We start from the raw sequence: 26,859 nt of genomic DNA on the forward strand, positions 1-26,859 counted from the left end.
TATTTGAAAATTGAGACCACTAATGTTAAAAGACATCAATGAACAGTGACATGGATTCCTGTTATTTTGTTGTTGTGGTGGTGGTGGTGGTATGAGTGAGTGAGTGTGTGCGTGTGTGCATGCATGCGTGCATGCGTGTGTGTTAATTTCACTGCTTTAGATGTTCAGGTCTGGCATTATTTATTCCTTGTGTTTTCTTGTATGCAGTTAACCTCTTTGGGTTGGAATTTTCCTTTTAATACCTTCTATACTGGATTTAGATATAGATGATAGTTAAATTTGACTTTGTTATGGAATATCTTGTTTTCTAAATCTATGGTGATTGAAAGTTTTGTTGGGTAGAGTAGTCTAGTCTAGTATCTGTTGTCATTTAAGGTTTGCAAACCATCTGTCCAGGCCCTTCTGGCTTTTAGAGTCTTCACTGAGAATTTGGTTATAATTCTAATAGGTCTTCCCTTTATATGTTACCTGATCTCTTTCCATTACAGTTTTTCATATTATTTCTTTGATCTGTGTGTTTAGTATTTTTATTTATTTTGTGGGAGGGGACTTTCTTTTCTTATCCACTTCATTTGGTATTCTGTCTGTTTCTTATACTTTGATAGACATCTCCTTCTTTAGGGTAGGGATGTTTACTCTTATGAATTGTTGAAAATGTTTTCTGTCCTTTGAGCTGGCTTTCTTTTCCTTCCTCTATTCCTATTATTCTGAGAAATGGTCTTTTCATATTGTTTCAGATTTCCTGGATGCTTTTGGCAGGATTGTTTCATTTCAAGGTCTTTGTCTTGTGTTTAAGCTATGGTGCAGATCTCTGGGCCTACTGTGCTAGGGTTGCTAGGCTCTGGTGGAGGCACATTGTCCTGTCAGTGGTTTTATGCTGGAGTCTAGCCATCTGGGTTTGGCAAGATTTTAATTTAGGTGTTAATATCTGGTCTTGTCTTTTGGGGTGGGTATTTTGTTCCCTGGTTTTGTTTGTTTGTTTTGTTTTTGCTTGTTTATTTTTTTTCTCTCTGGCTTTTAGGGCAGTGTGCTGGTTGTGTGTTGCCTGGTAGGAATTCTACTAGGATCCTGCTATATGTGGCCTCTAGAAGGGAGGAAAGCAGGGTGTTACATCAGGATCTACTTAGTCTCCCAGGATTGGCAGCAGAGTGAAGAGAATCAAAGCAGGTGGTCTGCTACAAAGTTCTTGAAATGAGACTCAGGGATTGAACTTGGAAGAGCTGAGAGAGAGGTGAAGATCTCCAGCTAGCCTACCTGACTCCCTGGCTTGAATGATTTGTGGGTTCCCAAGGATTGCTTGCTGAATTTGTGGCTTAAATAAAGACACGAGTGTAGGGAGGATAATTAGAAGGGGAAGATCTAGGTGATCCACTGCAAATGGGTGCAGAGAATGAGGAGAACGAGTGGCAGGTGGTTGGCTTCAGAGCCTGGGATGAGATTGGGGGGTTGGATTTGGAGGAGATGAGGGATAGAAGATCTACAGTTAACCTACAGGTTTCACTGGCCAGATTTGAAATTCTAGTTCTTATAGAGGAATTTTGAACATGAGAAGCAAATAAAAGTTTATTTGTAGATAAAAATTCTTAGACTCCAAGTTAAAACCCTTCAATACCTCTGAATAATAGTGTGTAGGATTGGTGTATGTCTTTAGATTTAGACAGATAATTTTATCTTTTAAAATGTCTTGTGAATAACAAACAATTGGATATAAAAGCTCCTTTACCTCATTTGTGTAAAATGCTTTCATAACCAACATTAGATGCTTTCTGCAGACATTTTCATAGCAATTTATACTTTTGAATTGATATAGGAAATGGATCTTTTTTCATAGAGAAAGCACATCCTTAGTTTCCTGGAGCCCACATTAAAACGATTTGTAATTCTGTGGCCAAGATCACCACTGGTGTCTTTGAGATCAGGGAATCTCTTTAAGGACCATGTCAAAGGCAGCACCTTCTCTCTGTTCTGCCTCAGAGGATGTAAAAGCCTCAGATTTAACTGGGCAGGGTTTCTTCTGTGCTTCTGTTTTATCAACTACTAATAAAACAAAATGATTTAATGGAGTTTTGTAAAACGTGTGAAATATAAATGCAATTTAAAATTGTAGATGCTTTCACACCTTGACATTGTGTTTTCATTGAAGTTTTGAGGAATATTTTAGTATTTATGATGTCAAAAGTATTTGCTGTAGTATCACTAAACTCCACACATTGTTTTCAAAACATATTCTTTTCTTTTTGTTTTGTTTTCAACTAGGACCCCTACTATGGCTGGTGGCCTATTTTCTATTGACAGAAACTACTTTGAAGAGATAGGAACTTACGATGCAGGAATGGATATCTGGGGTGGAGAGAATCTTGAAATGTCTTTTAGGGTAATTGAATTTTTCTTTATTTTTAAACTCTGAACATAGTATGTGGTAGCATGCACCATCACACCCAATAATTTACTGTCAAATTTTCCAAAGTGATGCAACTTACTGATCATATGGTCAATATATGTTTATTTAAAACCTTTACTAGAGTCCTGTTGCATGCAAGCTTTACTGTTAAATTTGGAATTTTAAACTTTCAAATCATTTTCATTTATAATCAAAATGTATTAGGGTTTTCCATTGTTGGAATAGAGTGGCTTCATTTTCTGATTGAAGCATTTCTCCTTAAACCAATCTTGTGTTCTTTAACTCATGTTTTGAAGTGTTCATGTGACCAGAATTGCAAGTGCTGCATGAATTTGTTCTTAAGGAACAGTAAGATCAACTGTGGCCAAAGGATTCTGATAATTCTGCAAGAAGCATGACTGTTCCAGCAACCATTAGACATTAATACTTAACAATTTTTTTTTGAAAAATACAAATTCACTTAATAAAAGAACTAAATAAATGAGAACTGAGAACAAAGTTTATATAAGGTCCTTTAATATTTTATAGGCAAAATTGGAAATGCAGCCCCCCAAAAGTATCCTTAGTCTAAGAAATAGAAAAGAGGTTTCACGTATTTTACCTTCAACTGCACGTATTATTTTAAAGAGCTATTTTAATGAGACTAACTATTCCTTAATAAAATTTAATACAAAGCATTTAAAACAATATAATTTTTAACAGAATCAATTGTAAAATTTAATGGGTAGAGTCTGAGTAGATTTATGTAATCAGCTGCAAATTAGTTTTGACCTTCAAGTTGAAAGTCTGTTTTCCACTAACACAAAATTATGTGATACTGTCTAAAAAAATTATTAAAATTGTGGGAATAGAAAGATGGCTTAATGCATGAAAATACTTGCTGTTTTTATAGACTCTAAAAGAGGGTTCAGATTTAATTCCCAGCACCCTCGTGGTGCTTCACAATAATTTATAACTTTAGTTCTGGACATATATCATCCTCTTCCAAATGATGCAGGCACCAGGCACGCATGGTATACACACACACACACACAGACACATATATATATATACATATATGAGGAAAAATAAAATTAAAATTAAAAATATCCAAAATCATTTATTAAAGATGGTTATTAAATTATTGAACAAAGTTTCATTTTTTTCTAATGTAGAATTTGGTTTGTCTGAATTAGTTGAGATGCTTTAAAATCAATAGAACTGCCTGTTTGTGTTACATTTGTCTATAAGCCAGATGATTATCATGACCATAAATAGATTTTTTTTAGTTATTGCTGTACATATTTATACTATGTGTGACTTGTCAACCAACAGTCAGAACCATGATTAGGACTGTCTTCTTACTCTCAGGTCTATATAATATTTTTTTCCAGAAACTTTGAAGCCATTTGTAGACAAATTCTTGTCAGTATAGTTGTAGAAATTACAGAAATAAGAATTGACCCCCAAAATCAAAACAAGCAAAGAAATAAAAGCAAGAAAGGAAGGAAGGAAAATATTAATAAGCACAAAACAATTTGCTTTTATTCTTAGAGGAAATAATAAAGGTTTGTAAGTTGTTATTCCTAGAGACTCTCTGGGCACTTGCTGGGATTGTGTGGAAAACAACTAACAGAGCAACAGTCCTGCTACTGCTGACCCAATTGCTTACCTTCTCTGTGTTTCCTGCTTTCTTAAAGTGTTCTCCTATCTCTTTTTTGCATATTGAGCTTGATTATCTATCCATAGCCCCTCTTGCTAGGACTACATACCTTTCACATACGAGGGAGACGGGATGATATGTTCAAAGATAACTGCATGACTAATATGATTATTAAGAAAAGTCTGATCAGGAAGTAGGACGAAGTTACACATATGCTAAAGGGGTCATACAGATGTCAAGTAACTGATGGCACTAAGAATAATCAGAACCCTGAAAAATGACAGTAGATTCTGTGGTCAACTGTTTAGGAATATTGACAGATTACTCACTAGTGACTGTTTTAGAAGGTTTCAAACCTTATTATTGCTTTAAGCATGCACCCCCATTTGTCTATGGGTTGCCCTCAGGAGAATATATTGTGATATTTCCTAAAACCTTGAATCAACTATCCAGGTTACATATTTCATGACAGACCTATATTTAACATAGGATACAAAGATGACTAGGTATGATGTGTTCTTACTTTGAAGGAGTAGCATTCCTATAAGGTATAAGTGTTATTGACAAAAAAATCTGCTATTTTTTATATATGTCAAATATGTTTATGTTAGCAAACCAGTTCACCTCAGCAGAATAAGTGACTATCATAGTAATGTTTGTGTGGCTTTGTAGCTGTGGATTTTTCAGTTACCTTTGTAAGCAAACATTAGAAATATTTGGAACATGGAACATATTAGTATACTGGAAAGGCTTAAGGAAATTTTAAAGAAAAAAAGAATGCATTGCCAATTGTCTTTTATTTTTCATTGTGGTATCACTTGTTTATTTTGATTAGGTAAATGTAAGAACTTCTGGATATTAGCAAGTAAGATAAATGTAATAATCCATATTTATTGAGTTCAATAAATTCTGAGTATATGATACTGATAGACAAACTTGATGGTCTTGTGAAACTTATATTTTAGTACAGGGGATTGATGATACACAGATCAATACAATTTATTAATATATTAGGAATTAGTATTCAAGAAAATAATTATAGAAGGGATGAGAACAATGAACTGTTAATTGTTGGAAGGTGGTAAGGGGTTGAGATTTTATAGAGTTTATACACTTGTAGATTTTGTAGGAAAAAGACTAAGTGAGGAATAAATGATGAAGTAAAATGAATTCCAAATTACTATAAAAGTGTTGGCTGTCTTCAAATGGTAATTTTATCAACATGTTACCCAACATATATTGCTACCAAAATTCCTTACATTTCATAAACAATAGCACAGGGAATGGTAATAACAACACAAAGAACAGTGGTCCTGACATTCCATATCATTTTGTTCATGTGACAATGAAAATAGTCTGCCAATTGCTGAGTCGGTTGAGTTAATTTGAGAAGAAAGTCTAAGAAAGCAAGACTGGAAAAGGCCTTTCTACAAGCCATGAGAGAATAATGAGTAGAAGTTTGTATTTAAAGTTAAGAAGCCTGGCCCCAAAACCCAACTCTAGTACTATCTTTGGAAGTAAGTTAGAATAGTTAGTATATTCCCAAAGTTTTAGTTTGTCCATCTTTATAATGTTAAAGACAGAGCAATACTTTATATGTTTGAAAAAATGAATTATGGACTAGATTTTGAGTATTACTGTTTCCCACATGTGAATTGTATCATAGAAGTCATCTCTTGAAATATGGTAATAAGCTTAGTAGCTTTGAGCAAACCATATCATTGCTGATTATCATTTAATAATAACCTTATCCTTAAAATCTTGTCATGAGAGAATGCTTACATAAAAAGCCCTTCAAGACCTGAATATGCAACACATATATAAAGTGTCTCGCAAATTACCTACATGAGAAGAAATAAAAGGATGAAAACTGATGTGAATTAATTATAAAAGAGTAAAATTTTAATGAAACATTAAATCAGAAAGTCTGTTTCCTTAGGAAAATCAGTAAAAAATTCTTTCTGAACTTGTAGAAAACAGAGATGACAAACATTACCAATGCTGAGAAAGAGAAAGGAGACATAATGATGGATTTTTTGAGTTATATAAAAAATGTATAAGAATAGTATGGATAATACAGAATTATACAATACCCTAGGAAACTTGATAAAATGGGCAATGTTCTTAAAACGAAAAGTGTTAAAGCACATTGGAAATCAACACATTAATTAATCTCACATATAGCAAAGAAATATGTGAATTATAGGGAACATTTTTTTCAGGCAGGAACTCTGCAGCCAGATAACACTGCTGATGAATTCTATCAAAGATTTCTATAAAAATACATAGATTTCAACACAAATATTTTCAGAAATTAAAAAGGAAGTAATATGTTCCTGTTGACTTTATAAAATCAGCATTCCTCTGACACAGGAATTTAACCAAACCTCTACAATACTGCACTACAAACAAATGTACCTTGTGAACATGGATTTAAAAAGTACCTTACAAGATTTTAACAGTTAATCTCTCAAATTTATAAAAGATAATAATAAATATTATACATTTAAGTGGAATTCATCACAGAGATGCAATATTCACTGAGTGTTTAAAAACCAGTCAATATAAATCTCCATGTTAACAAACAAAAAGAAAAATAAATTGATCAAATGAATGGATCTGAGAAAAGTTTTAACAAAAATCATACAATTCTCCTACATTTGGGTAAAAAAAATTTCTCTGAACAAATGAATTATTAAAAATTGGTAGAGGGTTTGCAGTGGTAAAAAGTTAATAAAGATTGAATATAAAACTTACACACTTGTGCCGGGCGGTGGTGGCGCACGCCTTTAATCCCAGCACTTGGGAGGCAGAGCCAGGAGGATCTCTGTGAGTTTGAGTGAGTACCAGGAGAGGTGCAAAGCTACACAGAGAAACCCTGTCTCAAAAAAAAAAAAAAAAACTTACACACTTGTAGCAATAAAAAGTGGAATGCAGGAGCTGGGAAAATTTCTTGGTAATTAAAGCTCTATTTGAGCAGGAAGGAGGGCAAGATCTCTAGAAACTCACATAATTGCCCTTTGGGCATGGCAGGTTACCCAGAATTCTAGCCCTGACCAGCAGAGATAGATAAGGACTAGAGCAAGCTAACCGGCAAGGCTAGCCAATATGTTGAACTCTAGGTTGAACTGGGAAATATTACTTATTTCAATAAGTAAAGTAGAAGAGGAATACAGGATAATTAGTAAAATCAATCATGAGTACACACACACACACACACACACACACACACACACACACACACACACATTCAGGTATGCATGTTGCTCACATACATGTACACATGCATACCACATACACACAAAAAAAATAAAGGAAAAATGAGATGGAATATCTCCCACAGGAAATGAAGAAAAGATGAAGTTGGCATTCTTACTAGTTCTACTTAAATTTATAGTGGAGCTTTACATAATGCAATGTTATAAAAACAAAGCAAAACATCCTGGGATGGAAAATGTTCAGACTGTCATTCAATATTCTCACAAAAATCTCAAAAAATAAACATAATTTTTAAAATGCTTTTAAAATATACAATAGTCATTTGCATTTCCATATAGAACCCAACTCCATCAACTGAAAAATTACTATTATTATATTATAGCACCAAAAATGTGGTCTAGTGATTATCTGACAATAATAAAATTGCAATTTCCTACTGTGAGAAGCAAAAGATCTAAGTAAATTTTAAAAGGTACCATATTTATTTGTTGATAGCTTCCACATTATACAAACAGCTTCCTCCTCCCATGCATTAACACTAAACAGACTCCAGGGGACTGTTCTTCATAGAACTTGACAAACTAATTCTAAAACCCATATAAAAACACAAGTGATGTAGAATGCTTAAAATCACTTTGGTAAAACAAAAAGTTGAACAACAGTATGATTTAAAATGTATTGCTAGTTATAATAATTAAGACTGTAGAATAAGAATAAATAGAAGGCAGTGGAACAAAACTGAAATCTGGAACCAAACCTACAAATATATGAGCATAAATTGTCAGCAAGTATTCAAAGGCTAGTCAGGAAAAAAACCCAGTGTTCTCAATAAATGGGATTGTAAAACTGAAAATGCATGTAGTAAACAAAACAATACCTGTCCAAAACTCAAAATTATTGATTAATTGATTTAAATTTAGGCCTATAGTTAGATAAAACAAAAATTTTCATTTGGAAAAAATATAGTTTGACCATTATTATGTGGTTATTATTTATTATTATTATAACATTAGTAGTCAATATTTTTATTAATTACTGATCATTTACTTTAGAGAGAAGGCTGCTTTCTGTGTACCAATTTTCTTTCAGACAAATTCCATTGGAAAGTTAAATACATTTATTTGGTTATTTAAGCAAGAAAAAGGTCTTAGTATGTGAAATTGACTTTTTTTCAAACTGTACAGGCAATGGGGTGGGAAGAAGTTATTGAACACAATAAAAAGCAGAGGCCCCAGAACACAGTGTGAAAAGGAGCTAAAGAAACTGTTGTACAATATTACAAGAAACCAGAAATTTTGCCAGAAATGTCCATCCAATGTAAATTTTAACAAGTGAAAGTGAGTGAGATTAATATGCTAGTTGGAAATCATTTCTAATAAAAGTCTTCCTGGAATAGTTCTAGTAGAACTCTTTGCCTTTTTATAAGCTTAATTCTTCTGCACAAGGAAAAGATATTTTCTGTCAATGTAGAATACATGACTTTCTTTTCTTTTTACCTAAAACATTACAGGAACTGGAATATGATGGAAGCCTTTCACTGAATTGAAATTAATCACACTATGTTAATATATTATTCATTATTTTGATTTATATGTTTTTGTGGAACACTTTTCCTTACAGAAACTGTAATATTGTTTATATAGTAATTTATTCAGCTTTAATAAAGTTACGAGGTGATAAATTGAGGTCCATTGTATACATGACCTCATTAATGAGTTGATCTGACAAACAGCTCTCTAGTCACCTGTTGACCACGTGCTAAGTCTAAAACACTCCAGTAGACGTATTTCTTGGCTTTAATGCTCAGTTAGATTTTCTCTATCCCTCTTTTCTTACCTTCTTCACTCTGTGGCTTTATCTTATTGCTGCTGCTGCTGTTGATTGCTATAGGCAGGATCTCACTGTGTTGCACAAGCTAGTCTAGAACTCAAAACAGCCACCCTGTGATACAAGGATTATAGCTAGTATCTATTGTGTCTGGCTTTATATCTAGGTTTTCTAATGTTTAGTCTGCTCCTCTGGATTGTCCGTTAAACATATCTCTTATTCTGTTTGGGAGCTGTGTTTAGATTTAAACCACAGAGTAAATCCCTTGCGTGTTCCTAAAGTTTATAACGTCTATAATTTTTATTTTAAAAATGAAACTGAGTAAGTGCCATGTAAGAAATTTAGTTGTTTTTGTCATACCCTGCTGACTTTGTACTTTTATGGTGTGTGTTGTTTTATTTTGTTGTTGCTGTTCAGTTTATTTTGTTGTTTGCTTGTTTGTGTTTGTTTTTTTAAGACAAGAAGAAAGAAAAGGGGTGTGGTGGGTGGGAAGACTTGGAAGGTGTTGGGGGAGGGGAAAAGTATGATTGGAATATATTTTATTTTAAGTTATGAGGGTATAATTGTATGATTCTCTATATGTCCAGAGGAAGAATAAAGAAAATGGCCAAGTAGATTAGACAGTAATAAAACTTTAGAATGATACTAATAAGCACTTACTGCTGGCATTGCTTATTAAATTATAATGGATTAAAGTTTCATAACATGGAGGACTACATTTCTTAAATTAAACCAGGAAAAGTAAGTCTTCTATTATGTACACTTTAATCCAAACGATAACTTGCATGCACATTAGATAAGGACAGGACATGCAGCATTTGTCTGAGTACAATATTTAGTAAGATATTTTCTAGTTGTATCATATCTCCCCATTTTTTTTTACAGCTGAATAGTCCCTATTTTATATATGATCACATTTTCATCATCCAGTCATCCACTAAAGGACATTTTTGTTTGCCTTTATTTCATACTGAAATTTAACTGCATCTGTGATATAAAGCCAGGAGATGGGAATGGGGGGTTGGCTGGGGGAAAGGTGGGGGGGGGCAGGACGGGGGAGAATAAGGGAATCCATGGCTGATGTGTAGAATTAAATTATATTGTAAAATAAAAGAAAAAAAGCCAACTCTATCATGGAGGGTGGTATTTTTCATGTATATTTGTATTCCCTTTGATAGTATGATTGATGATTTAATAGAGACTTTTACCATAGATTTTTGTGTGTGAGTGTTTTTACTTGGTTTAGGAATTAGAGTGATACTGGCTTCACAAATTAGTTTGGAAGTGTTCCTTCTATTTTTCTTATGTTGAATAAATTAAGAAATATTGTCTATATTCTTCTGTGAAAATCTGCTATAATTATACTTTGAATCCATGTGGGCTTGGGTTTGCTTTTTATTCTGAAGGTTTTTCATTAATCTTTCAATCTCCTTATTTTGTGAGTCTCTTTAAACTATTGATGACTGTATTTTTATATTTTGTCCATTGGAGACAGTGAAGTATTGAAATCAAATAATTCTGCTGAATTGGAATTTAATTCTGTTGTTAAGTTCTGTAGTAAGCTGCTTATGATATTGAGTAGACCAGAGTTTAGTGCACATATTTTCAGGATTGTGATGTCTTCTTGTTTCTTTGATGAGAATGAAGTGCACTTCTTTATCGCTTCTGATTGATTTACATTTGGTTATTTGGATGAATCCAGAAACTCATCCATATCTTTTAGTTTTTCAAGTTTAATGGTGCATAAGTTTCTTAATGTATTCCCTGATATTATTCTGAATTTTCTTTTGAATTTGTTACAATGTTTCTCTGTTTATTTCTGATTCTGTTAATTTTGATTACTATTTCTTTATTTTAGTTAATTGCAGAAAGGGTCTGTCAATCATTTTTATCTTCTCAAAGAAGCAGCTCTTCGATTATTTGATCATTTATTGTTATTTGATAGGGTCTTCAAAGTAAGTTTATCTTCAAAAAATTAATATGTTTGTTATATTATCTTCATACTAAATTTTGTAAAGCTTCCCATTAAATATGCTTAATCAGACAAAACATTTAAACATGCACAGGAGTTATTAGTCAACATAAAATGAAGTCAATGGTATTTTGTATATTTTTGCTTCCTTTTGCTTTGTTTTGACATTATTTGTCTTATTGGTCTTTTGCCTGTATTGATCTACATTTTTATGATGTTTGTAGGTCATGTTTGACTCTTATTTTTTTTTTTTGATGTTTGGAAGGAAGTTTGAGAGAAGAGAGAGAGAGAGAGAGAGAGAGAGAGAGAGAGAGAGAGAGAGAGAGAGAGAGAGAGAGAGGAGAGAAAGAACACATAATGTTGTATGGGTAAGGAGGTAAGGAGGATCAAAGAGAAATTGGAGGAGGGGAAATATGATCAAAATATATTCTATGAAAAATGTTTTAATAAAAATATAGGAAAAAATTGAGACAATTGTCCTGATGATTTATATTTGATGTGTTCCTGAAATACTCCTATATGGAATGATTGATTCTTTCTATATCTAAATATGATGAATGGACATAGAACTATCTTAGAAATTGAGCTTTAACTCTTCTCATATGAAAATGGAAAGTTTAAGAAAATATTATGCACAAATCCTTAATATTTTTATCAGCACATGTCTATATAATTTGCTAATGAGATACTTGCATTTAGATTAAATTGTAGTTTACAAACAATTTAAATTAGGTCATTTACTTTATCTGAAATATATATTCAGATGTACAGAATATATATGCACAGTTTCTGTCTCATGGAGCTTATGCTACTGGGAAATGAAAGACAATAAGTTAATAAGCATAGTAATCACTCTGATAATTTATATAAACATGTACCTGGTAGAAAATGAAGCTATATAATGTGTTGTAAAAAACTTGAATGATGAGTGATGAAGAATGTTATGACTTAGAGTGTTCTGGAGTACCTCTAAGAGGATATTTGAGCCTAAACCAAATGATATGAACAATACATCATGTACACTCACATGTAAAAATAAAAATAAAAATAAAATGTTTTGTAAATTTTAGTGGTGACATCAGAAACCCAGAGCATAAATGTCTACAGTATCATTTTACAATCTTTAGTTGTGGGTTGCTTCTTTGTTTTTGTTTGTTAGTTTGTTTTTTTATTATTTCTAAATTAACATTAGAATATTTGATATCCAAACTTGTGAATATGAAGGAGTAAGAACGCAGCAGAACAATGTGTGTGTGTGTGTGTGTGTGTGTGTGTGTGTGTGTGTATGACCCAGAGAGAGGGGGAGAAGAGAGAGTTTCAATATGACCCTTTGTTTTTCCTCTGGAAATGTAAATGAATACAATATCATAAAAATAGTGCATATCTATTTTGTGGAAGTAACATTTCATTTACACGATAAATAACATATCCATTAAAATCTCAAGAAACTGATCTTAATAATTGTAAGTACATGGTTCCACAATGATTTCTACGACAAAATTCCAACACTGCTGCTTGCATAAACAGTTGACTTGGAAACCTACTGCTAGCCAGAATTAATGCATTCAAAGTCAAACCCATGTACTTTTTATTAAAGAGCCAAATTTAAATCTCTATGGTAACTACTGCAATAAATGTGCAACATCTTAAGCTATGATTATACTGTCACCCTTAGTGATGTCTATCTTAAGTACGTGACTACCAATCAGTTCACTGTTGTTCTCGTCAAGCAGAAATGTAGTTAAAAAAGGAAACTAATTATGAAATTCATTTAAATAAGCCTCAACAGTTTCGGCAATAACAGATCCTAGATATGAGGAGTGACTCTGAGGTGTGAGATAATACTAAGGGGAGACTTTGATCTAACTTCAAAATTGAGTGTTAAGTACAAATGCAACAGTAATTAAGGATCACTGAAAAGATGATTGTAGATTTTAACAGATTTTTAATTATCCTTGAAAATTATCAACTTCACACTATTCACCACCTCTAAAAATCTGGCTAGACAGATCAAAGATTCTAAAAATGCTTTCATTAATTTTCAAACTAACCACTAATTTCTACTACAAATATGATAAAGTGTATAGAAATTTTATCATTAAGTTATTAACCCTTTTTAGTACAAACAGTGTGTTCCTTGATATTAAATTCATTTCTGTGATGTCTCACTCCTTTATAAAAATTTTCCCCCATTTCCATTTATTTATTCATTTTATAATGAAGCAACAAATAATCCTTTATACCTTCTCTTTGTTTTAAGTGAGCAAATAAATTCTGCATTTATGGTTCTGCATTCTCTATTTTAACTGGCCAAACCATTTTGTAGTGTATTTCTTAGTGGCTCTCTGGAGTGTAAGAGGTTTGGAGAAATCATCAAGATTTTGGGAACTTTTTAAATGAAAAACTTAATTAACAGTCTATTTAGAAAATTTATCTCATAAATCCCATGATGGCATGTGTGAGTTTAGTAATCAGCTCTGCTGACAGTGACTACTCCTTGTTTATCTCTGTAACTCTGTAGAAAGCCCTCAGGAACTGAAGACTTTGTCATCACATTTGGGACCCTAAATGGAAACTCTAGACTCCTTAAGGTCATGTAAAGTTAAAGATGTACTTGATGAAGTTAGAAATTGTGTTGTAGAGTTGAGGCAAAGTATAGGCAAGGTGACAGCTTTGAAAGCTAACTTAACAGCATTGATAATTAAAGAAGTGTCTGAGCATGGATGGGTTTGCCAAGAGAGAAAATAGGAAAAGTAACAGAGGAGGGCACGTCCTTAAGTAGCACCTACATCCAGGGGTGGGAGAAGGAAGAGAAACTGAAGGCAAAGCTGTCAGAGAGGAACTAAAATAATGTCACAAAAACTTAGAAAGTTATGGTGATTGTCAATAGTGTCAACTGCTGCAGAGAAGCAAGAAAGTAAGAATAATGAAAGCTCATAAAAGGCTTCATGAGCAGTTCTGGATGATGGATTCAGGATTCTGGAAAATAAGATAAGGTAATTGGATTTTGAAGATATGTAGGGGAAGAAAAACTTTTAAAACACATTTACCAGCAAACAGGAAAGAAACTGCAGAACAACTTAAGGGGTGAATATGATCAAAGTAATTATTTTATATTTTCTACCCTTTTAGTATAGAGTAATAAAACAAAATATAGACTGATAGCAAGCATTTAAATACAAAGTGATATGGGAATAGAATGGATAATTGTTCAAAAATGCCTGAAATATTGGAGAACTGTTATGAAGATGATAAAGTAATGTGTGCAATACTTTAGTTAGCAAGAAAGCTGCATATTTATTATTTGACTACATCTTTGCCAGAATACTGTGTGTTCCTATGATTTTATTATATAACTGAATATTCTGAGCACCATAGAAAAAGCTGTGTGATTGGCAATTGGTAGTGCTGACTATCAAAGCTTCCTCTCTTGGGTCCAAAATCTATATTCTGTATTTGAGTTCTTGAAATCCAGGGTAATGTTTAACCTTAGAGAAAAGAATAAAATGTCTTCCCGAAGAAGGCTAGAGGAAGCTAAATCTGATTGAGACATTTTTCTTTGTAAATGAGTTGAAGGTCTAGTCTAGCCTTCATTAGTTCAAGAAACATGGAAGAAAAGATTGAACTGACACTGGGGCTCAATAAGAGGCAAAGGTTTTCTACAAACCATGGCTTCTTCAGAAAACATTTAACAACAAGTAACTTTAAATGTCAAAGAATGATATCTTGCAAGGATAAGGAATGAGAAGAGGAAATTATCCTTACTATGCTTTAAGTATCATGTTGGGTGGGAAAATGCTATTTATACTGACTATGTGAGCAGAGTAAAATGTTAAAGGTTGTTGTTTCATGTATCTGTACACACACACACACACACACACACACACACACACACACACACACTCACCAGCCACATGGTTGATGATGTAAACAGGGCATAGTGCATTCTAGGGTAGTGCATTGCCACTAACCTACACCCTTAGCTTTCTTATAATTGTTTATGAACTCATTTCTAATCTGTAATGTTGTTGATACTGACTATTATTAATTTAATTTATTAATCAAAAACTGTAACTAGTATCATATCATTCACTCACAGTGGGGTTTGAGGTCATTTCAATGAACACTCGGCATATACCCATGTAGTTTTTTAAAATTTTTTTCACACTTGTTTTATTTAATAAAAAATTATTTGTAAGATAATTTTTGAAAGAGAACCATAGTTTTTCATTGATGGCATTAGAATTATTTGTGCCCCCTTCCTTACCTAAAATGTACTTATTTGAAATAAAACATTATAAAAATTTTTAACATGTCTGTTACAAGAAAGGTGCAGCAGATTCCAGTAAAGGGGTTGTAAATCATGGCCATAAACAGAATAGGCTCAGCATGAGTGATACTCTCTATAGTCAGTTCCTTTTTTGACATCATGAAATTCTGCTGTTCTACTGTCAAATGCAAGTAGAGGAGTAGACTTTGATATGCCCAGTTCTACCATTTACAATTCTACTTGCCTGTGGGTGACTTGAAAAAAGAACCATGTTTTATTATTCCTTCTCTGCTCAGTAGGGTGCTTGACACAAAGTCAATGGCCAATGTGTATTTGATGAGTATATGCCAGCCAAATCCTGAGAGAAAATGCTGGAGAGGAGAAAGAGGTCACTCCCAGCACTCAAATCCATTGTCATGCTGGCAAATCACTTTACCAGTTTACTAATTACACAGGAGGACCACTTTACAAGTTCCACAGGAGGACCATTTTAGAAGTTCCACAGGAGACCTCACTTCAACTAACATGAGACAACTAAAGTTATGTGAGGATTTATGGTAGGGAATCTCAGGAACAGAAGGACAACTATTTTCTGGGGTATCAGGAATTTTTCCTTTTCTGAGTTCTTTGTATATATTTCTGGCATCTGTAGAAGAACAAGAGATGCCACACACTGCAGCTGGGTACCCATGTGGTCTACTGATATTTAAAGGGGGTTGTTTGGGCATGAGATCTTGGGCGGCCTAATGCAGCTGTCACGAGCTCTGTGACCACAAAAGGCAGATGTTCCTGATTTCAGACAATATTATGATCAGACACAGGATGAAACCAACATATAAGTGCTGAGTGTCCCACCTGAGACAAACCACAGGCTCATTTTCCCAGTATTTGAGTATTTGGTAACATTTACATGCTCATAGTTGAGATTTATTCATGATGCTAATAATAAAACAAGGTAATCACATAGTCTAATATTTTGACTTTGTTAAAAAAAAATTCCCCTTAAATATGCTGCTAAATTTCCCCAAACTTCTAGGACTTCTTAGGCTTTCAGATTATTAACTATTGAAGATAGAAGAGTAAGACTATTTTCCTATGTAATATATTTCTGTTTTTCCCAAAGTTATCTCCTTAGTGACACCTACATCATAACAAAGAAATTATTATTATTATTATTATTATTACTTTTAATATGAGAATCTAGTCACTAGTTATTTTTAGTAGAACTACCTTATGTTGTGGGATTTTCAATATCCTGGAGACTAGTTTGTAGTCTTCATTACCAGCCAGCTTTAGTCATACAATTAAATTAAACAAGATAGAAATTTGCTCTAAAGAGTCATGGCCATGGGTTGCCCTGTAGATCTAAAGGAGAGGTGGGTTTTTCTAATAGCAGCAGCCCTAATAAGATGTAGAATAATAACTCTAGAAAATGCAGTCCTGTCATACACCAATTCTCAAGGTGAGAAAATTTCAGGGACAAAAATTTGTTGAAAGGCAAAAGTATCAATACTGTATACATGATAAAATGTTAGCATGTACATACCGGGGTATCTCCACTGGGAATTAAATTGTAGAGGATGGGCTTTACATTTAAGAATATAAAACAGTATGAAAGATTCCATCAGGGCCACTACTACTTACCAATCACATAGAACACCTGATATATATATCAGATATATATATATATATATATATATATATATATATATGTATATATCTGATATATATATATCAGAGAGAGAGAGACAGAGAGACAGAGACAGAGAGGGTGTGTGAGAGAGAGATTTAGTTTCAAAGCAGTAGTTTAGCTTAGTTCTATGCTCAATAAAAGAATACCTGTTTGTTTTCTTTTTCTACTTTATGCTTTCCCTTTTCCTCCCTAAGCTTTCCCCCAGTACCACCCAACAGTAGGGTAATGGCAAAGCAAACAGAGCAGCTAAGGTTAAAGCTTTCTGAAAAATTAGTTCTCTGAGAATTTTGTACAGTAGTCTTGACTAGATTCACCTCTTTTTCCAACTCCATCTAGACACACTCTCTTTTCCCTACCACATAACCTTCTGAGCTCTTTTATCCCCACCCCCATGAATCAAATCCAGTTTATGCTGCCCTGAAATTCATGGCTGTGTGGCCTTTTACCAGAGCTTGGCAGACCTACCTGTAGCAACATTTTCCAGAACCTGACTTTCCCATTCCCATCAGCTAACAATGCCAACAGCACCTAGGCTTTGGATGTGATTTTATGTCTACTTTCACTCTCTCTGCTTGGATTTGGTCTGGCTCAAACTTGCATGAGAAACCTATTTTATATCCAATTGACTGTGTCTCTGGAAAGTGAGTAGATGTTGTAAAGGGGTAACTCTAATCTACTGCTTTTAGGCATAAATTCTTTGCTAAGCTAAGATGGGAAATCCTTGGGAAGAGAAAAAGTGAATGGACATTTATGACTAGACATTTTAGAAACAAAATATCAGGGTTCCTTCCTTCCTTCCTTCCTTTTTTCTTTCTTTCTTTCTTTCTTTCTTTCTTTCTTTCTTTCTTTCTTTCTTTCTTTCTTTCTTTCTCTCTTTCCTTTCTTTCTTTCTTTCTTTCTTTCTTTCTTTCTTTCTTTCTTTCTTTCTTTCTTTCTTTCTTTTTCTTTCTTTCATTTTGAGATAGAGTTTCTTTAGGAATCCCTTGTTGTCCTGGAACTCACTATGTACTATATCAGGGCTTTTAGACCACAAGTAAGTCATTCTTACATGAGAATATTTTTATATGACTACAAGTACAGAGATATATACAAAATAGATATACCAAATTAAATATTTACTGAAAATAAATCATTTAATTTAAATTATACTGTTATGTACTTAATTTTAATACTTACTAAAGATAAATTTTTCAAATATATGAAGTAGATATATCTGTTTATTCTATGCAAAAACATAAACCTTGTATGAAATTTTGATACTTTAAGACAGTAGTTCTCAACCTGTGGGTTTTAATCCCTTGGGGTTCATTGACTCTTTCACAGGGGTCACCTAAGACCGTTGGAAAACAGATATTTATGTTACAATTCATGAAAGTTGTTGCTTGATGGCTCCTCTCCAGGTCCCACCAAGCCCCACAGTCCCATAACCCACGTATAAAATAATCACTCAGACGCTTATATCACTTATAAACTGTATGGCCATGGCAGGCTTCTTGCTAACTGTTCTTATATCTTAAACTAACCCATTTTTATAAATCTATACCTTGCCACGTGGCTGGTGGCTTACCAGCATCTTTACATGCTGCTTGGCCTGGCAGTGGCTGGCAGTGTCTCCTCATTCTTCTTCCTGTTCCCTCAATTCTCCTCTCTCCTTGTCCCACCTATACTTCCTGCCTGGTCACTGGCCAATCAATGTTTTATTTAGATAGAGTGATATCCACAGCAGAGAGTAGTAAAATTATAATTATGAAGTAGCAATAAAAATAATTTTATGGTTGGGGTCACCACAACATGAGAAACTGTATTAAAGGGTCACAACATTAGGAAGGTTGATAACTATTGTTTTAGGACATCAAATATATTCAGTGTCTTTCAGAATTGAACAATGTTTTAATTTTATAAGTGTTACTGGTTTACTTTGAGTAAATACATAGAACAAAAATGGCAGAATTTTATGTAGGGCCATTTCAGTAAGTGTTGAAAATTTTGCCTTAATTCCATGCCAAGATTTATTTAGTATTTTTATGAGACTCAAGTAAGCAACTCAGCCAACAATTTAAAAGTCAAGCATTCTAATGTAATACAATCCAAAGCTATGCTTAGTTGATATTTACATGACAAGCAATGGTGATAGGAAAATATTATCTTTAATTTCCATAATTAAATCATTCCTCTTTTCTGAACAAAACTTTCCATGTACAGTATAAACAAATGTTAGTCATTGTATGCAATAGCTTCAAACCTAAGCTGGTTTACTTCAGAAAGCTCAGTGTCACATCCTGCCACAGCCAGCATTCACAGTACAATGAGTGAGTATGTATTACAGTACCAATGCTGTGATAAAATCGGGCATTGCAGTGCAAGTGAATGGCGAGTACTGTCAGATGCACTTAGGATACAGTAAATATCTGATTTTGAATTAATCTTTCAGTCTATGTGCATTCAGAAGACTTTTACTCTTGCCAAACTTTTGTGGCCCAACATTCAGTTTTGTTATCTCCATATAAAGTCATGACCCACAGTTTAAGAAAGAGCTATTGGAAATATGGCATGACATAGCTGAATTTGAATTCCCTGTCTTCTTGCCTCAGCTTGGTTGCACTCATATTACAAGGATACATGACCAAGCTTGGTGTTTTTACTAGTTTTATGAAGTTTGAGACCTTAGAAAACAAGAAGTAATTCACAGGATGGGGAAATTTTATGAGATTGACAGGACCATCCTTTTTACACTTTCACTTCTCCAGGATGTGTGTGTATGTGTGTGTGTGTGTGTGCGCGTGTGTGTGTGTGTGTGTGTGTGTGTGTGTGTGTGTGTGTGTAATGTGTGCATGTTCATTGCATGCACATGCATGTGTATGGATTTCATGTGGAGACCAGATATCCACCTCACCTGTGCTTAGAAACCGTCTACATTTTTTGTTTTCTTATTTTATTTTTCTAGATTATAATACAATTACATTGTTTTCCACTCCCCATTCCCCTTTCAAACCCTCGTATATAACCCTTCTTAGTCTCTTTCAGTTTTCTGACTTTTTTTCTCATTAATTTTTGTTACATTCACACATGTATGCATATATACATGTATGTTCCTTAATATGACATCCCAGACTGTATGATGTTACTCATATGCATATTTTCAGTGTTAATCATTTGTTATCTGCTAACCAGTGTTGTGATCTTCTCAGGGAAAAGCTATTTCTCCCACTCAGCATTCCTTAGTTGCCTGTAGTTCTTTGTGTGAAGTTGAGGTCTCCTTGTCCTTCTCCCACGCACATTAGCATGTCTATTGTTGTTGACCTGGTTCATCCCATGTCTTGGCAGTCAGGTTGGTTAGACTATGGGTGCAGCTTCTGTCATTCACATAAAACTGTCTGGTATTCTGGCTCCCCAGTTTGCAACATTTCCTGAGCCTTAGGTGCAGGATTTGTTTTGCAGGTGTATGCACTGAGACTGGGCTCCACAACTCTGCATTTTGATTCACTGTGGTTTTCTGTAATGATCTTTGTCTGTTCCAAAGAGAAGTTTGCTTAATGAGGGGTAAGGACTGCACTTTCCTCTAGGAATGAAGAGAAATATTTAGAATGTAGGAATGGATTGTGCTGGGTTAAAAAAATAGTGGTTATATGTTCTCTTCTAAGATCCATGACTTCACTAGCCTCAAGTCGTTGCCTAGGTTTCTAGTACCAGGCATGTGTTCCTCTTGTTGATTGGGACTTGAGTCCAATGAGAAAACAGTGGGTTACAGCCACAGCATCATCCTTAGGGCTTTAGTGCTTTGTTAGTCTCAAATGTGAATGCATATCCTGGAATAACTGAAGAAACCAGGAAAGTAAAAAGGGACCACCTCCTGGGTCAGGGATCAGTAGAGGAAGAAATGGCAGGGTACAAGTATCTGATGAAGGGAATGAGGAAAAAAATGGGCTGTACTTAGAGAGGGAGATAAACTCAGAAGGAGAAATGAAGCCAGAATAACAACAAGGATGTCTGAAAAAAGTCATAAGGAATCATACTATTAACTAGCTTCCCTAGCCCTACAAAACTCATAAGTCTGTATAAGCATAAATGCGAATGTATAATTTAAATGAAATTTTGCATCTAAGTCTATTAATGCTCCCTCATCAAAAGCCAAAAACCATCGAACAAAACTATACCACGGAATATTACCGTTGCCTTTTGTTGCCCCCAAGAGGTGGAAGTTAAGTTCCTGTTGCTGAAGATACCATGCACTTGAGACACAGGGCTCACCCACAGCCACCTGACCAGGAATTGACTTGAATGCCTCCTCCCTCCCCAAGGTGGCACCAGAAGCTTCCAAGCTAGCTTTTAAGGGAGGGACAGAACTAACATTCCTACCCAGCCATGACACCTATGAATCAGACTTTGTTTTTTTGAGACAAGGTTAGTGACTGCCATGGGACTTGCCAAGTGAATAGGCTGGGTGGCTAGAGGTAAGATTAGAAATGTAAACCACCATTTCATTCTTTCACGTGTGTTCTAGGCATTGAACTCAGGTTTTTAATAAACCATCTCCCCAGCTTCCCCAAAATGTTTTTTTTTTGTTATTGTTTTTGTTTTTTTTTTTTTCTATCGTGTTCTTCTAGTATAGGTAAGATAAATTTAACTTACCCAAGTAGGGGAAAGAATATCATCAAAATATTGCACGAGCAAAAAAATCAGTAAAACAGAAAAGCTGCCGAATTTTATGCTAAAATGAAGCAAAACTTCCCAATGAATAGCATATAACTATCAAGTAAGATTAGTGGCTTCATGAATATTTTTTGTACCAGTGGAAGCTTTTGTAGAATTTGTTACAATTGTAAGAATCAAAGAGTTTGTCATCCATCTACTTGGTCTCTCTCTCTCTCTCTCTCTCTCTCTCTCTCTCTCTCTCTCTCTCTCTCTCTCTCTCCCAACCCCACTCCCGTGTGTGTGTGTGTGTGTGTGTGTGTGTGTGTGTGTGTGTGTGTGTACAAAATGGAGAGTAAGGTACTCATAGTGACTATAATATAAACTATCAGTATTACCATTTTTATCTTTGTAAGGACAATGAAAGCAAAAACTCTTGCTTCTCATTTAGTTATATGATAGACATGTTTTGAGATATCATGCAATTCTCCATATTTCCCTTTGTTCTTTTTAATAAATTAATCAATCGGTATATACTATGAACCTAAATTAGACTGACATTTTATTTTAGTTATAGCATAGACTATGATTGATCTTTTTAAATTTAGGTTTTTTTTACTACCTAAATTGTATCAGGTTTACAAAAAACAAAACAAAACAAAACAAAAAACCCATGATGTTTCTAAGATATAACACATTGTCCCATACAAGTATGCATAAATAAAACATCCAAAATCAAATATAACTATTTAATTATATAAGAAACTGAGAATAAAGAGCTGAGTGGCGCCGGGCGTTGGTGGCGCACGCCTTTAATCCCAGCACTCGGGAGGCAGAGGCAGGCGGATCTCTGTGAGTTCGAGGCCAGCCTGGGCTACCAAGTGAGCTCCAGGAAAGGCGCAAAGCTACACAGAGAAACCCTGTCTCGAAAAACCAAAAAAAAAAAAAAAAAAAAAAAAGAGCTGAGTGGCATGTTACAGAGATAGGTAATGCATGTTATATTTCATTGAAAACAGATCAATGAAATACAGGATAGACAAGGACTGTTTACAGGAACAAGCATGTGAACTAGGCCTAATAGAGGACATAACAGTTCGAGAAACATATGCATTAATTCATAATTTTAATTCCCCAAATTATGTCAGGCTATTACACGCCTCTCTGTTTCATTATCATCACCCTAGGACATTATCATCTCGCCCCTAGATTATTGCAATGACTTCTTAATAGATTGCTCCAGTCTACTGTGTTCAAATTCATTTTCCATATAAAGACCAAATATCTTTACGTGTCCTAGTTTGTCTTAATCATCACAACAGCCCTCTTGGGTACATCTTCCCAATCTTTTTTATGACCTACAACCTAAAGCATAGGAAAAAAAAAAGTGAGGTCACTCAGCTGGTAAGGGGCTGAGCAGGAATCCAATCTCAGCATCTGAAGACACACTCATAACCATTGATCCGAGTGGCCTCCATTATATGCCATTTATTTTTATTATTGAGGAGGTCATAAACAATGGTTCAGCGCAAAGACAGTTGCAAACAGGGAAGAAGGTGAAACTCAGAATAAAACAGGTAGCTGCTGTATCAGCCTGGCACAACTTTAAATCGGAAACAGTTCCTCTTGAAGTACAATTTCAGATGCCAGCTTATGACAATTATCTTTATTATTTGTTTACTTACTTGAGACAAGGTCTTTCACTCTTGCTTACACTAGCCTGGGACTAAGTGTATAGCCCAGGATAGGCTTGAACTTGTAGGGGTTCCCCTTCCTCAATCTCTGGAGCTCTGAACTTATATTCAAGAGTCACCACAACCAGCTGTTTGTGAACTGTATGATCCTTAATTAGAATGCAACTGCTGTAGGTGTCAAAACACATGAAAAAGATAAAGTAAGTTAGTTAATTTTCTTTTGGCAATGGGGAGAAAATCAAGTAGATAATCAAATGAGCAATGGAAAGTTTACATTTTGATTAACTCTGAATCATCAAAGGAAGTTTATAAAAAAAACATCTGGAAACAAGCACTGTTACTAGCTTTAATTTTCTATGGATAAAAGACTATATTTTATACACAGTCAAATTTGGTTGACAGAGATAAAATACATAAATATTAATCTGTTGGAAGCCTCAGAAACAACAATCAGATTTGCTTGATGATACAAAGAAATCTGGGCATTACCAGTTCATGTGGAAGAGACAAATATTTTATTCAGTTTATCCTATTTGTTCAGCTCTTGTAAAATCACTTCAGAAAATATAATGTTGTATTCTAGTTGAAAAATAATTGACTATGCTTTTAAACTCATCACTGTGTACCTAAACTATTAAGACACTGATATTCTAATTTTTAAAGAAATGTAAAATTCAAGATTTTAATGTGTTTTGTTTCAAAAGACAAGATTCAGCAACCCTATATCAACAACAAAATTAAATGCTAGATAAGCAATCAATTTACTTGTTCCTAATTTTTGTTTGTTTGTTTGTTTTGTTTTTGAGACTGGGTTTCTCTGTGTAGTTTTGGTGCCTGTCCTGGATCTTGCTTTGTAGACCTGGCTGACCTCGAACTCACAGAGATCCACCTGGCTTTGCCTCCAGAGTGTTGGGATTAAAGGTATATGCCACTACTTACTTGTTCCTAAATTAAGTAACAGAATCTTCAAGTAGTTTCTATGATCACAATTTCTTTCCACTGAAAAAGTTAAGGGCATGAGCACTGACAGTTTTACACACATACATAGATAGTGAAGGCAACAATAGAATATTCCTGTTTGTATTATGATTGTAGTTCAGTCAATCGTGATCACCTACTGTGTGTGTTATTCCTGGTTCAAGCCCCAGTATTAGCCTAAACCAGCAATATAAGTCTGGCATTGCAGGCCTCTGATACTAGCATTTGGGAGGTAGATACAGGAAAATCCAAATTTAAAAGTCTTCCTCAGCTACATAGTAAGTTTAAGGGAAAGGTGGACTACAGAGAGACTTGCCAATAAAAGAAAATTCTATTTGTTTGTTTCATAGTCCATGCTTTGGTTTTGACTCATGTTCCTTTGCCATAATTCCCAAGGTGCTGTGATTCCCAGAGGCAAGTGTCCACACCTGGCATGCACATTCTTCCTCAGGGTCTTATTCCTCTATTTGTTAGCAATTTTTTTAGCCTTTTGTCCAAAATATTTACTAAAGAAACTGGCAGAGTAATCATTAAGGTAGTCATACTCCATACAGTTTGTAAGATTTGCCCACACACTTTTATTTTTACTTTCTTTTTATTTATTCTTTGTGTCTTTCACATCATGCCTCCTGATCCCACCCATCTCTCTCTCCCCAAGAGTAAAACAAAAAAATAAAATTCAAGAGAGGAAAACAGGGGAAAAATGGGGCAGAAAAAAGGGAAAAATCTCATGATGGAAGCTGCACTGTGAAACAGTGAGTCAGGCAGTAAACCTCTTTATCCATACATTTTTACATGCAAACGTTCTTTGCAAAGAATTATTGGTCTGGTTTGAGGTTCCTGGTCTCTGCCACACCATCAACACTGCGTGCCCTCACTAGAACTCTTCCTGGATATCCTGTTGCTGCCCTATGTCCTGAAGATCCTGCAGCCCTAGGTTCACAGGACCAACACCCCTACCCTTACCCCTTTGCTCAGCAGATCACAGATGGAGTGGATGTTGGGGTGAGTCAACATATAACCCCGATTCTGGTATTGTTACTCACATACTTTAAATTAAAATTTGTTTCAACTTCCTCCATTTTGTCTAGAGTGTTGGTTCTCAACCTGTGGGTCATGACCCCATTGAGTATTGCAAATGAGATACCTTCCATATCAGATGTTTGCATTACAATTCATAACAGTGGCAAAATTACAGTTATGAAGTAGCAATGAAATAATTTCATGGTGGGGGGGGGGTGTTACCACAACATGAGTAACTATATTAAAGGGTTGCAGCATTAGGAATGTTGAAAACCACTGGTTTAGTATCTATGTGTGAGGCAACTCTTTGCCAATATTTGATCAATATTACATTTATATTAGCTTAGTATTGATATTACTATGCAGTCCTATTTTTATATCTTCATTTTTTGAGAAGGTTTGCCAAAAGAAATGCACTAAGAATATTTTATGATCTATTCTATGAGCACTGATGGGAGAGGAATTGTATTCCAGATCTCAGTATTTACTGAGATACTGAACAGTTGCTACCGCCACTAGTAAAGCTCATAAGCATATTTAAGAGTCAAAATCAAAGTAAGATTCTATCCTGCTTTATAAATCAGCAATCATTATTGGGAATTTTACATTTCTGTTTGCGCATAGAATTTATCTTCACCATTTAGCAATATAGCATAAAACCAGCACTCCCCTACCTGTTAAGGCAGAAAAGCCAGAGATTTTTGTGATCACAGTACTTCAATAAATCCCATTCTCTGTTGTGTGTGCATGCACAGAGTATAGTGGGTAGATATTAGTATCTTTTCCTCACTCTACTAGGTTCCAGGTGACTGATACACCTATTGCACATGACAGATAGCTAGATGAAATAAAAAAAAAATATTAATAAAACTGTTATCTGAGAGGGAAATTTTCAGAAATGAGGACCAAAGACTCATGTAATGCTGTACACTTTAATTTTAATTAAAATGAAATGAATGAGTCATGAAGTAAGACTAGACTAAAGTGAATGATCTAATTTAATAGAGAGAGGAATTGAAGGTAAAAAGATATAGCAAGATTTATTTGCTCAGAATTACCTAGGCCCCGAGCATGGGCTGAGAAAGAATGAGAGTCATATGGCTGATTTTCAGGTTATGCACGTCAAAGAACGTTTTTTATTACCATGTGTCATATGAGAAAGATGGTGGGGGTTGAGTGTCTCAGACTTACATTTTGGTTTCAACAGTTTCTCGTTCCCAAATGTCAAGTTCACATATTTGGGGTTACTATGTCTTGAGCCCTATTGTTAACACAGAACTCATAAGACCACAAGCTGTGAGAGTGCCTGGACATTGCACATAACCCCAGTGCTAATGCACATTTGCAATATAAAATAAAGAGAGAGAACTCTGAGGACAGGTATCAATCACTGCTTGATGAAGGACTCATTGTACAATCTGAATTTGCTATGGTGTACACTTACTATGTACTTAAAATGATTTATTTTTTTCCTCCTACCTTGTTTTTATATTTTGAAAGATAGCAGGTTACAG

At 34.5% G+C, this 26,859-nt stretch overlaps 1 protein-coding gene across 2 annotated transcripts in view; it reads left to right on the plus strand.

The window, feature by feature from the left end:
- The window catches only part of Galnt13 (polypeptide N-acetylgalactosaminyltransferase 13), a 577,725-nt gene that overhangs the window by 355,615 nt on the left and 195,251 nt on the right, over positions 1-26,859 (plus strand). For both annotated transcript variants that reach the window (XM_006974228.4, XM_076569495.1), the window contains exon 8: positions 2,257-2,374. In XM_006974228.4, the coding sequence (XP_006974290.1) occupies positions 2,257-2,374 (118 nt within the window). The remainder of the gene's footprint in view (positions 1-2,256; positions 2,375-26,859) is intronic.

This window comes from Peromyscus maniculatus, chromosome 4 (genome assembly GCF_049852395.1).
Source record: "Peromyscus maniculatus bairdii isolate BWxNUB_F1_BW_parent chromosome 4, HU_Pman_BW_mat_3.1, whole genome shotgun sequence".
In the NCBI taxonomy this organism is placed as follows: domain Eukaryota; kingdom Metazoa; phylum Chordata; class Mammalia; order Rodentia; family Cricetidae; genus Peromyscus; species Peromyscus maniculatus.